Genomic DNA, 13331 nt, shown 5'->3' with positions numbered 1-13331 from the left:
AACTAGAGGAGTCCAGTAAGCCCTAACAGCGGCATGAAGCAGGAGTAAGGTTGTGAGGAATAAAACTGGATGGGAAGAGGAAACTGTCCCTTTTGAAGGTGATGAGCTACCATGTCAGCTCACCAAATGCTTCAGTATATTCAAAAGTACCAGTTTTAACTTCATTGTAATATCACTTCAACCTTGGTAACTTTTTCCCCAATTTACACTTTATTCTCTTATTTTGAGTGAAACAACAGTAAAAGAAATAAACTATCTAGAAGACCAGTAAAATTAAATTATACCAAGGCTCAAAACAAAAATTAAAATGCCAAATGGCATTTTAACTGTTCCTTCTTTCAGACATAAAAAATAACTTTAGAACCACAACAGTGCAGTAATGGAGCATTCATTATCTACATTCTAAGAAAAAAAGCACTTGGACTATTTAATTCATTTATATGGAAATGAAAGTCTGTTCTAAATAAGATTCATAAAACCCCCAACTGGTTTGTATTTTAAAAGTTGACTTTTCATTCCTGATTCTCAAATACCCAGAAGATAACTTTAAAAACACTTATGCCTAATTATACTTCTGAATATCCTGGAGCAGGCAGTTCACCTACCATCATAAGAAAAATTCACTCTTAAGCAACAAATGCTTTTCTACGATGGCAAATTCTGAGGCTGCAAACAAACTAGTGCTCAACTAGTATCAGTACTATGAGGGCAGATAGGGAAGCAGAATGGATCCCAGTAATAAGTCTCTTCCAAGTCAAAATATTACCCATCAACTCACCAAGGCCAAGAATAGGCAATTTCAAATTTTAACGCACTGTACAAAATTGTGCTGTTACATAACTACTACAAATCCAAATTTTACAGATGTATGAATTTTACATTTCCTGTAATAAATGCAGTCATGAAAGAGAACAGTTTTTAAGAGATAAGCCTGAAAACTGTTTTACTTTAGAGCTACAAAACTAAGTGTAACAAACAGCTACCTTCTTAAATGCTTCTAAACCCACACTCCTAAAAAGCAGAATGTATCAGAAATACACTAGCCATACTCTACCATGCAAAAGAAAGTGAGAGCAATGAAAAAAAAACACGGAACAGAGGCAAAAGAATCAAGATCAGAACTGAAGAAACAAAGATATGTGAGATTTAAAAGTTGTGGTTGTTTACACTTCTGCTACCTCTTTCCAAACTAGTCTGGGCTCTCAAAGAAAGCAGTGTAACACATGCACAACAACACTATTAAGTAACCGGAGTGATTACATCAGAGTTTTGTGCTGTGAGAAATATACAAAAGAGTGAGTGCAGGGACTGTGCTACATGACATGCACAAATGCAGTTGAAAAGGAGCATGGCATGAACACCAACATGCTTCAAAGAAGGGGCAAAACATGCTTAAACATATCTATCCAGATGGTCATCATAGTCCTAATGCAAATAAAAGTTTTTCACTACTGAAAAAAACACCACCACACAAAACCCCCACACAACATTTCCACACTGTTTAAATTAAAGAAATGTATAAGAGTTGCAATAGGCTCATATGTCAGACCAGGCACTGGTATCACTCAAACAACACTATGTTTTTAATCAGATAATGGTACTTCACATGGCATTAAGAGGAACTCTTCATTTCAGAGATTTAAACTGAAGTTCAGTCTGTAAAAACATTTTTAAAGCTGAAAATTTCTACAAGTGTTAAATATTATATTCAGCTACTGAAAGAGGAAAATAACATCCCATAAAGGAAAGCCAACACGACTTACGTTTCAAAACAGCGATCCACGTTGTCTGACATCAGAAGTAGCATGCATAGCTGTTCCAGTGCTATTAGCTGCATATCCCTTTCATCTCCCTGCCCCATCTGCAGCCATTCCAGCAACGTGTCTGGGTCCACATCTGCCATGGTGGTTTTTTTAATAAAAAAAAAAAAGCCGCTTCCACTTAAATTAAAAAGTACCACAAATATCCTTTAATTGTTCAAGCCAGACTAACTTCAGCACAATTAATTTCTCTCTTCAGTCAGCCTCACACTTTTGCAGTTTTCACCTAAAAGGAAAAAGTAAAAAAAGTAATCATCAAATCATCATCACAATCTTCTTGTTAAACTTTCTGTACTTGCTTCTCCCTAAAATGTACAGCATATTTTTGGGCCGACATTAAGAAAACTTCCACATATTTTATCAGCAAAGTTTGCTTTTTTCCAAGCTTTATAAGTAAACAGTAATGAGTTTGTTCTGTTTTGAGGATAATTCAAAATTAAGACTAGAAAAATTGTGCTTAACCCTTCTGTCTATTCTCAAAGCTAAGAGAGTGATGTTTTGTCCATCCCTTTCCCTTTAATATCACTTTATAATAAAGTCTTCAACTTTATGAGATGTATTACCACCTCACTAAAGTATTCAAATATAGAAAGACAACAAATTTCACATTTTAAATAGAAATCCACAAAAGAAAAACTGAGATGCGTAACCACAGACTTGCAGAATCTTTGAAAACGTTTTATGAATCCTTCCCCTTTTAAGAGCATTCAAGCACAAGAAAAATAGTCTTTTTATGTCAAAAGATAAAAAAAAGACAGTATAAGAATCACTTCAGTTTTCAGGTGTTAGGAGTTTGTTGGGTTGTTTGGATTTTCTTTAAAAAAATTATCTAATTCATAGTTTTTTTTAAAATATGCAGTGAGTAATTCAAATAATTCACGTACATATAAGGAAAACAAAATTATTTGCTGGCCAAATGCCATAGTTGTACATGCAAGCTGAAGACCAAAAAAGTCCCCTTAAAATGTTAAGAGATATTTTTGACCTACATGCTTGGTTTTTATTTTTTTACAAACAAATAGTCAAATTCACCTTCCATGCCTAATAACACAGCAAATATGACTATTTTCATATGAAAACTAAAAGGTTACAAACAGATTTCTCCAAATAAAACACACAAGAAAAAAAAATCTTTAAAAAATAGAGATTATAGAAAAAGAGTTAGTTTATCAAACTCATAGGTAAATATGAAACACCGACAGTGTCCCCACAAACTGGGGGGGAGGTGGTGTGTGAAGGAGAAGCTTGATCTGGACAAAGTCTGCCTACTTGTTTACTTGCTGCTAACGAGTTAATAGTTAAAAAATAACTCCATGAAGGGCACGTCTATGAAAGGGAATCAGAAATTAGTCTTACATGGAGAAACACACAGTGGATCAGCAGTGCTCTTTCACAACAGCTTTGAACTCAAAGATGGGACAAAAGTATGGCAGGAAGAATTTTTATGTAATTTAGGGCCATAATGCTACAGATCATTCAATTACTGCTTGCCAGTTACATATTTGATATTGTCTTGCTCTAAAAAGTAAATTAAGGTTAGTAAATTAAATTTCTGTGCTTTAAACAATGCCTATGATCATCTGAGGTGTTTACAGGCTGTATTTTCTGCACCAACACTATATAATACCACTTTCAGCCAGTAAAAGTGGAATTGTATTGCAAGTATAGTACCTCTCCTTCAGGTGACTAAATCTTTAGTTCCAGGGGAGCAGGGAGATGGGTGATGGCGAGAGAAACAAGAAAATGAAGAGAGACAGTGAAAAGTAGGGTAAGTTCAACATGGGCACCTGCTGTTCTTACACCCTAGACGGGCTCCAGCCAGACGGAAGCGTCTCTGGAAAACGGAGCTCCCGGGACAGCCGTCCCGGAGCGGGGCCCAGGCCCAGCCCCGCTCCCCCCGCCTCGCCCGGGCCTGCTCGCACTCACCAGGCGGCCCCGGGCCCGCGCGGGGCTTCGGGCCCCGTCCCCACACGGCGCCGCCCGGGCAGGGCAGGCACCGCCTCCTCCTCCCCGCCGCCCCCGCACGGGGCACCCGGCGGCGTGAGGGGCTCCCCGGCAGCACCGCCTGCTCTGTCCCCGGCCCCACGCACAGACCTCCTGGCTCCCACCGCCTCCCCCGCCCGCCGCCTCCCGGCCCGCTCCGTCCGGGCCCGCCGGCACCGGCCCGCCAGGCCCGGGCAGCGACGCTCGAGTTCCCGGAGAGCAGCAGGCCGCGCAGGGTGACCCGGCCTGGCGGCCCGAGAAAGGCGCCGTCTGCCCGGCGCCGGCGGGAGAGGCCCCCGCGCCGGCCCCGCCGCTCACCTCAGCCTCCCGGAGCCTCCTCGCCGCAGCCGACCCTGCTCAGCGCCGCGCCAAGAGCGGGGCAGCGGCGCGGCGGCGGCCCGAGCCCCGCGGCAGGCGGCCAGCGGCATCCATGACGCTCCGCCCGGCGCGGTAGGGGCGGGGCGGGCGAGGAAGGAGCCGCCGTCGGGGGGCGGAGCGGAGCCGGCCCGGCCCGGCGGCCGCTGGGGGCGCTGCGGGAGCGGCCCCTCAGGGCGGGGGTGGTGCCGCCGGAACGCTCCCACCGGCGGCAGGGCCGGGAGCGCTCCGCCCCGCGCCGCCGCGGAGGGACAGGGAGCGGGGCCCTCCACGGTCTGCCCAGCGGAGACCGCTACGCGTCGGGAGGCCTTTCCCCGGCTGCATCGGGATTTTTTTTTTATGGTTTGCAGGTCGTTTTATTTCTTGCCGTATTCTAGTTACTTCAGTTCTTTACATTTATGTGGGCGCGTGGGGGCGGTTGTACTTTGCAGGGGCCACTCTTGCAAACACTTTGATCCACCTCCAGCACCTCCGTTAAAGGGGTCTGATGAGCAGGTTTAAAGTCGCAGTAGTGGGCCTTCCAGAGCAGAGGCTTTAAGTTGCCCTTACCCAGTAGTGAGTTTGAGGTGCTGCGCCTGAGTTGTGTATCTTGAGACACCTCCTGCAGTGTAGTCCCCGGCCATACATTCTACAAAACGCTGTGCAGTTACCTTGCATATAATCAAAATACAAAGGAAGCAAACTGCTATAAATTGAAAATGAAGGACTAAAAGCGAAGGATCTTCAAAATAATTTCCTTCTCTGTAAGACGACATGTTTCTCAAAGGAATTTAAGTCTATTAATATAAGTACAGTAAATAAGATTATTGTACATTTGAATGTCACTCCTACCTACCTCATAGACATTTCCTGTAATTAGGAGGCTAAAACTACACACTGAACAAAAAGGCAATAGCAGTCATGCTTGGTTAAAACTTGCCAAATGCCAAATTTTTATTGTTCGATGTTCTAATAACACCTCTAAAAGGTGTTATCTTTATTGGTGCACGTTTTTTTCAGAACACAAGAACAGTACTTCTCTTGTCTCTATTTCTGATTTTTAAGGCAGCTTAGCCTTTCTGTCTTACCGTATTATGTCTCTCTTAACTGCCTCTTGTTTCAGCCCTGACAAGATTTACATGGATATCCTTTGCCTGTGCTTGTCCTTCAGAGGTCAGGAAGACTTCCTATATGCCTAAAGTTAAGGGCACCAGGCAGTAGGAAGACTGAGTCGGCAGTCTTTAAATTTAGAAGCTTGCTCTTCTTTCACTTTCACCAGTGCAGAAGCAGCAAAATTAGGCCAAACTTATGAGAACTGCGTCTGCTAAGTGACCTCACTCCTGTTGAATGATGCTAGAACAGTTTCCTTTGCTTTTTATCATGAAGGAAATTTCAGTTAAAAAAATATTATGAATTTCTTCTGAAGACCAAAAATAAATCCCAATTTTCAATTGTAAAGGCCAAAACCTTTGCAATCAAACAAATGTTTCACTCTTTTCACGTAGGGTACAGTTTCTGGTTCAGACATGATCATCTCTGGAGAAGATGAGGGTATAAAAATACAGACCAATTTAGGAACAAAATCAAAATTTTAAATAGTCTACATGCGAAGAATACAAATCATGGATTTAAAGTACTGTTAATTAGGAGTACAACACTTAAATACTGGAAATAGTTTTCAGTGCTGTACATACTTATTTCTAAATGGATAAACACAAATACTTCCATGTCCTGCCGCATTAATTGCCTGATTTCCTATGTCGAATATTTTTGTATTAAAGGAAGTATATCAAGTAATGTATTGCAGCTTCATGATTCAGGATCATTTTTCATTGTGATACATTTGCAATATTCAAGAGTTTGCTAGTGATTTTTGTTCCTCGTGATGAGATTTCATAAACAAATGTGAAAAAAAATGCTAACTAGATAATCTCAGCTTCACTGATTATATTCTTCTTACAAAATATGTTCATTGACTGGTTAATACTTTTTTCCACTTCACATGCTGATGGACATTCCAATTATTTTCACAGTTGTCAGTACTCCACCAAAATACACCCCAACAAGCAATACAGACTAGGACTGCCTCTTCAAACAGGGCTGCTCTCTAATATTTAATAGGAAGGAAATCACTAGCAAGTAGGAGAACAGTTAGTGGATAAGACAGACAGGAATTGCATCAGTCATTTTTACAAAATTACTTACTTTCATTTGAAATTTCACATGAACAAAGTTTTGTCCAGACCCCCAAATTTCCAGCCTGTGTCTATCATTTTGCTAGCCTAAGCATATGGAGGAAGAAGGTCCTTACATGGACTAGTGTAGCCAGATGGGGAAGGCCAGTGATGGCATATTCTGAAGTGACAAGTAGTGGAACTTGACTGTCAGAGCTGTTTTGAAGAAAACAACACTGAGCATTGTGTGAAACTTGCAAAAACAGCTCCAGTTCCCCGTACTTGTGCGATGTACATAGTTTTCATTCAGTTAGAAAATTACCTAAATGCTAACACCAGCTGACACGCACTTCATGTATGACCTTGGCCTAGTCCCTTAGTCACTGCATGTCGCTGTTTCCTCCTTTACCAAATAATGAGATAGTAATGCTGGAGTCAGAAATGTCTTAGCATTTATGGAACTGTGAGTTGCTGAGTCATGTTACTACATTAAGTCTTAAATAATACTATAAAACAGAACTCCTCTTTATGACTACACTTGAGCAGACCACATGTGTGACTGATGATGTCTTTGGAAATTAGGCCACATAGGGTCAACACAGATTGACCTTTGTAGAGTGTGATATTGAGCAATGACCGGCATTTTTGTTGTGTATTTACCTGAAAATTAAAACCTGGCTTTAAAAGAGAAAACATCAGCACATTTACTAGAACAGTGTCAGGGACCCATGAGCAACAGTGAAATATGCCATAGAGGGTAGCAAGTGTCAGGGATTGGAGGATTGTGGATGCAGAGAGCTTCTGAGACATGTTATAAAGGACAGCCCATCTGAGACAGATACTCAATAAGAAGACATTGCAGGTGTTCTCTAAAGGATTTGATCATCTTTGAAAGGAATTCACATTTGGCTAGAATCCTGCAAAATTTTCTCAGGATAGAAAAAAACCCCAAATGTTTTTTCACTTATAGCTTAAAAACATAACATTTATTACTGGTTTCATATTATAATCAGGGTGGTGTTTTCTACATGGGTTTAGCTGGTAGCAGAACGAAAATCTGTCATGGGCACTGTTGGTGTCACAGTGTGATAGTGAGGATTGAAAGCTTCAGATTGGAATTGTTGGGCTTTTGTTAAGAAAATACAAAACTGGCCAATAATCAAACTGAAATACACCTACAATTCAAACAAAGTAAGAAGCATCTGATTCTTCCATGTATTTTTAATTGAGGCAGCAACTAGAACCTAGGATAACTGATGTTTTTGTTAGCTGTCTGCCTACTTCTGTACGCATGCCAAGTTGGTGTTTCTAAAAATATCACTTCTCTATAGTAAATAGACCTGAGCACCTCCATAAATTTAATTGAGTAGTTTATGCTGAAGACCAGGGCTGTGCCCAGCCAATTAAAACCTTTTGGTGTTTATGGATTATTTATTCTTTTGCTTTAAGAAAAGATTAATAATTCCATACATGTTCCAGTTTTTTGGATGAACATTATACTTCTAAAGAGAAAGTTAATAAATGTTGACTACATATTTCAAAGGGAGGAGGTCAGATATTACAGAAGCTTCCTTGCTGTATCAGGTAAGATTTAGTTTTATAGAATTTGGCTACTTAAACTTCTTTACTTCTTAAGTATCCTGTGTTAGCACAGTCTCTTCTTAGCCTGGGGAGCACAAACATAGTGTCAGCGTCTTGGCTTTCCAAAAGGACGTGCGGATTTTTGCAGCCTTGGCGATCCCCAGCCAGCCCTGTGCCTGCTGCTCAGCGGGCGTGTTCACGATGTGCCGCCTTGCGCAACCTGCTGCAGCCGGGGCCGTGTGCGAGGCTGCCTCTGGGGGGTCCGAGCATTGCAATTACACGTCAATGTGGTGAGGGCACGACTGACGCTGACGTGATAAATATGCGAATGACTCGCTGGTGGCTGCTGTTTACTGAGGTACAGGGCTGAGTCATTGCTCATCACGTTAGACTCCTCCTCGGGAGAGGCTCAGCTTCCTGGAAGGGTCTTATCATCTGAGGAGCTGAGGGAATTAACATGAAAATTTACAAGAGAGCATGTTTTCCAGAAAACTGCAAACACTCCAAAATTATCTTTTCTTCTTTCTGAAATTATTGCTCAAAATCTTATACATTATAGTACTTCTTCTTAAATAAACTCACCTATGTGAAGCTTTTGTTGATGGAATGCTTTTTTTCAAGCATAAGTTTACTTTTTTGCAGTTTCAGGCTAAAGAGTGAGAAGTGAGTAAACTTTATATCAGTTAATTACTTTTAACCTCGGTTTACCTCCAGCTATATCACTTATTTGGACATGAAATAGAAATTAACTTGCCCTCACTACCCTCACTAATGTCCCTTCTGCCTCCAACTGGCAAGGGGAAAGTGAAACAGAATTTAGGCAACAGTTCTCTATTTCAGGCTGTTAGCTCTGTCCTGTCCAGTTGTGACATGGGCAACAGCAAAAAATGTTAATCCAAGACAAGTGTAAGGAAAGATCGGTGACTCAGATCACAGGACTTTTAACTGTTTGAATGGCACAGACTAGGTGATAACTTTTTGAATCAGAAGGTTAATTAAGATTTGGTATTTGTTCTTCCTGGTTTTAGTCTGTTGTTATTGGAAAGTGTCTTAATCACAAAACAATTCTTCTGTATTCTGGGATTAAAAAAATCCAGCTACTTAGAGTTTTATAGAAAAGATTGTAATTTTTACATACTTAAAAGCTTACTAATGCCTTTTACTATTCTTTTCATGAAATTATGCCCTATTCACTACTGTTGGATGTCTTGACATGCAAAAAAGAAGAAACAGTCTCAAGCTCCTAAAACCTGAATTTCTGGATTAGTTGCTAACTGAAAAGAGCTTCCTTCATTCAAACCAGGAAAAATCATCAGCCTATTATGGTGGAGCATGGCTAATTTCAATGCTAGCACTGTCCTAGGGCATATGAGACAGACAACAAAAAAATTGTATCATTTACTACTGAAACAGGAAAACTTTCTTGCCCCACTGATGACTCTTAGGAAATATGAGAAAGTAATATATTTCACTAGTGGTTTGTTTGATCAGAAAGATAACACTCCCAAGCTCATTTAAGCTTGAATTGTTGGGTTTGTAGGAAAGGTGCCATTCAAACAACTTAAATCCTTGTCAGAAGTGTGAAATTACTTTATTTAGAATTTTACAAGTGATACGAAACCAGGTTTCTGCAGATTCTCAAATCTATATTTCTGTAGGGAAAGAACGCACATTCCTTAAGGAATATATTATAGGCAGTAAACTGTGTACCCGATTTTCTCTTAATTAGTTTTTATTAATCAATGAAGATCACATTGGGCATGTATTGAGATTTGTCCTTTGCTGTAACCTTTGGACTTACTCCCAGGCTACAAACTGTATTAAATAGAACTGGCTGAAAATATTTTGCAAAGACAGACAAAGGACTTTTAGTATCAGCAGGGTTGAGTTTCATTCTTTGCCCATGGCTAGTGAATGCAGTAAATGATGTTGAGAGGATTCCTCCTGTTTTCTTAACTTTGTTTTTCCTTTTGCTGCTCTACTTTCTTTCTTTTTTTTTTTTTAACTTGCTTAACAGAAATATTTTTAAAAGAGCAGAAGTAATTCTCAAAGCTCAAAGCCCTGAAATTCATTCTGTAATGGTGAATATGAGGAAAATTATGAGAAACACCACCCTTCCAAAGACATTAAAAAAATATTGATACATCACTGTTTAGAAAATATCTTAGAAGCAGCATGTTGTGAAATAGAAAGTCATATATCTCAAATGTGTTTATACTAGGCTGTAAGTGATTAAACAGCACTTCTGGCAGGAAAAAAAATATGGATATACAGTGATGAGGGTTCAAAACAATACACTTGCTCACCACATTTCAAGCTGTGACCCAGGCCATATAAGATCTTTTTGATCTGATAGTAGATAGCTTTGTGTCAGAGCTGTGTTTTCTTTCAGCCAACCTCTATTGGTAGAGCTATTTGGCATGGTCACTCTTAAGACCAATCCTAACTGATACAATGATTTTTTTCCCTCGGGGCCTTTCACTTCAGATGCAGAGCATTTCTGGGACTGTAGCAACACCTACCCCAGCATTCCCTCGGAAGAGCTCCCCATTCTCTTTGTGCATACCTCATACCCCTAACACCGACTCTCTCCTTGGTGCAGAGTTTTTACAGGAGTCTAAAAGATTTTTAAGGAAACACATTTTGATCTCTAGAGTGCTTTAAATAGTTCTCAAAAATGATAGCTTACATGGAGAAAATGGTTCATTGGGTTTTCCATTCTTCAAGCAGGCCTCTCCCACATCATCCTTCAGACGACAGACACATCCTACACGCACGCTTCTTTTACTAAGATCAAGCAGATCTTAATAAAAATCAAGCTAGGAGGGAGCTAGGAGTACCACAGTACTCCCTTCATCTTGCAGGCACTCTTAAGTACAAGCTGTCTGCCACCAAACCCACAAGCTTCTGCTTTCCCTTCTCTTGCAGCAGGAACACCACTCAGTGGGGCCACACAGTACCTTCACTCAGGCCTGGCAATGGGGGTATCCAGGCTGTGTCTACCTGATAGGCCAGTGAAAACACATCTCAAAAAACCCCCTAAACCACTTCAATATCAGTGATATAATACTTCTGAAAATTATCTCCCTATACTACTTTTTTTCTCCCTGGAAACAATGCCATGTCTAAATCCAATCTGCAGTAAATTCAAAATTTTCCTTTGCAGTCTGTCCAATCTTTTATCCTTCCTTTCTCCCATTTTCACTCCAGACTAAGCTTTACATGCAAAGTAATTTGAAATTCTAGGGAATTCCAGTATTTAAAATCAAAGTTTGGCTGCCAAAATTTTTAGATTTTATTTAAATTGTGCTTAAGTGTTGCTTTCAGCTTTCAGAGCTATTGAATCAGAATGCTTTTTGTAAGATAACCTTAAGCTCAGCCTTATGTCAAAGTTCAGATCACACTAGATGTCTGAAGAAAGCAGCAAATGGCGAACCTACACACAAAAAATAATGGCTAACACATTTTTGTATATTTCAATACTTAAATCAGTTCCACAAACTTCAGCTTGAAAACCAAAGAATACCAGTGACTGATCAGACATGAAAATGTAAAAGGATGAAGATAATCTCATTATAATTTCATTAAAGTATCCCATCTAGTTTTTTTGAGTCTAACTTACTTTGAAGAAGTGGTGTGATTTTAGACCAGAAACAATTCAAGGAAAAAAGCTTCCCTACATTTACCTTATATAAACACCTTCCCATGTAGTGATAAATAGTCAATTTTCTCAAGTTTACAAATAATATCAAATTATTAAATTTTTTGAGGTTTCCGGTGATTATTTTTTTTTCAGAATACTGTCTTCCTTTCCAGAACTCACCAGTTCAGGTGATCAAGTTAGTAAAATAGGAGTCAACACCAACAGTTCAGCTAAGACATGGGATAATCTTCAATTTAAAAATGGGAAAAGTTTAAAATCTTGACCACTTCATAAACGTTATTCTGCAGTGGAACAACTCTTACCGATGTCAATTCATTGATATTGGTGTAGCTGTGAAGGAATTCAGTGGCTTTGACTTCTAGAAAATATTTGCTGTGAGCAACTGTTAGGACTTCTTAACCAGGTAACCTGCACAGCAAGTATTTATTTGCATGACAGTGGTCCATGCAGCTTCAATGTATGTCTATCAGGGTCGATAAAGCTGCACTTTGCAGATAATTAGACCTTCTCTTGTGGGTTTGGGATGGGGAGCACAAACAAGGGCACAGCAATATTCAGTCTCACAGAATGTTTTCTCTGGCACCTCCATGATTATTTCCAGTTCTCCTCTCTCCCCAGAAGGGTGACAAGCACATTTATTTGTGCTTTTAAAAATCAGTTCCCATCTTAGCCCCTACTTGGTGCAGACTGTGTTATCAGCAGCTTCCATTTCTTCAGAACTGGCAAGAAAGCACAAACCATAATTAAAGGCTGACAGTATTTACCCTCTCTTCCCTGCCTTGAAGGGACTGAGCTGTTGCCAGCAATTACACCCACTTCCGTGTGATTACAGCAGGCAGGAACCAGTAATCCCACTCTGATCCCACCTACCCACCCTAGGAAAATTCATCTGCCACTGAACAGTGACAAACCCTTCCCAACTCTCTTCGTTCTGTCTGGCCTCTGAATACCCTCCAAGGAATGATCTTCATTTCCAAAGACTATCCACTCATTTAGGTCAAAATCCTAACCTAAGAACAGCGGTGAAAATTTTGCCATTCAATTGACTCCTTATAAGTAATTTTGAAATCTGTTGATGAAAACATATAAAGTGTGTATGTGCAGGTATTGTAACCGGTACTGAAAAGGCAACGGAAACTAGGGCATGTAGCTGCTCTTGTTCATGAGTTACATCACTGCAAACTTGTCTTCTTACTTTGCATACTACTTAATAATTTTGGTGTTTGTGTGTGTGTGTAACAAACAGTGCTTTCTGATGAAGTTTCTGTCATTTCAGTGAGTGTTCTCATGGTTTACTTAGCGACTGTGTAGAATGTGATCCTGTTGTGGCTGCTTTGAATATTTTATTAACAGGTAGAGACTCAGAGTATTTTATGCAAGTAACTTTGAGTTACTTTTTATAGTAATGTCATTAGTTTGCCTCATCCTGTGCTGCTACTACAAAGTGTTGTGCTTTGATTTATGCAGATGATTGACAGTCTTTTCTTTTCCTAAATAATAGGCAGCACAAAACAGAACAAGCAAAAGTCATGTAACAGAAAATGGTGTGAACTTTACAAATCAGAGCAGTTTAATTTCTAAAATATTTTATAACATTTCAGACAACTATTAAACTATATTTCACACTGGCTGTTTTGAAGCAATGAATCAACCAGGTGACTGCTGTAAAAATTTTCTCTTCCTTCTTTTACTACTCAGGTGCATACCTCTTGTTCTGCTTCCCCATTCTTCCTCTCTGTCCTGGCCTAATCCTTC

At 40.0% G+C, this 13331-nt stretch overlaps 1 protein-coding gene across 9 annotated transcripts in view; it reads right to left on the bottom strand.

The window, feature by feature from the left end:
- The window catches only part of HECTD1 (HECT domain E3 ubiquitin protein ligase 1), a 61245-nt gene extending 56983 nt beyond the window's left edge, over nucleotides 1-4262 (bottom strand). For all 9 annotated transcript variants that reach the window (XM_051806214.1, XM_051806220.1, XM_051806223.1 and 6 more), the window contains exons 1-2: nucleotides 4122-4262; nucleotides 1764-2046 (exon numbers count right to left, since the gene is read on the bottom strand). In XM_051806214.1, the coding sequence (XP_051662174.1) occupies nucleotides 1764-1903 (140 nt within the window). In that variant the 5' untranslated portion in view covers nucleotides 1904-2046; nucleotides 4122-4262. The remainder of the gene's footprint in view (nucleotides 1-1763; nucleotides 2047-4121) is intronic.
- Between the last annotated feature and the right edge of the window lie 9069 nt (nucleotides 4263-13331).

This window comes from Manacus candei, unplaced genomic scaffold (genome assembly GCF_025592945.1).
Source record: "Manacus candei isolate 608988 ecotype Guabito, Panama unplaced genomic scaffold, ASM2559294v1 h1tg000067l, whole genome shotgun sequence".
NCBI lineage: Eukaryota > Metazoa > Chordata > Aves > Passeriformes > Pipridae > Manacus > Manacus candei.
This window is presented reverse-complemented; position numbering and strand designations above follow the sequence as displayed.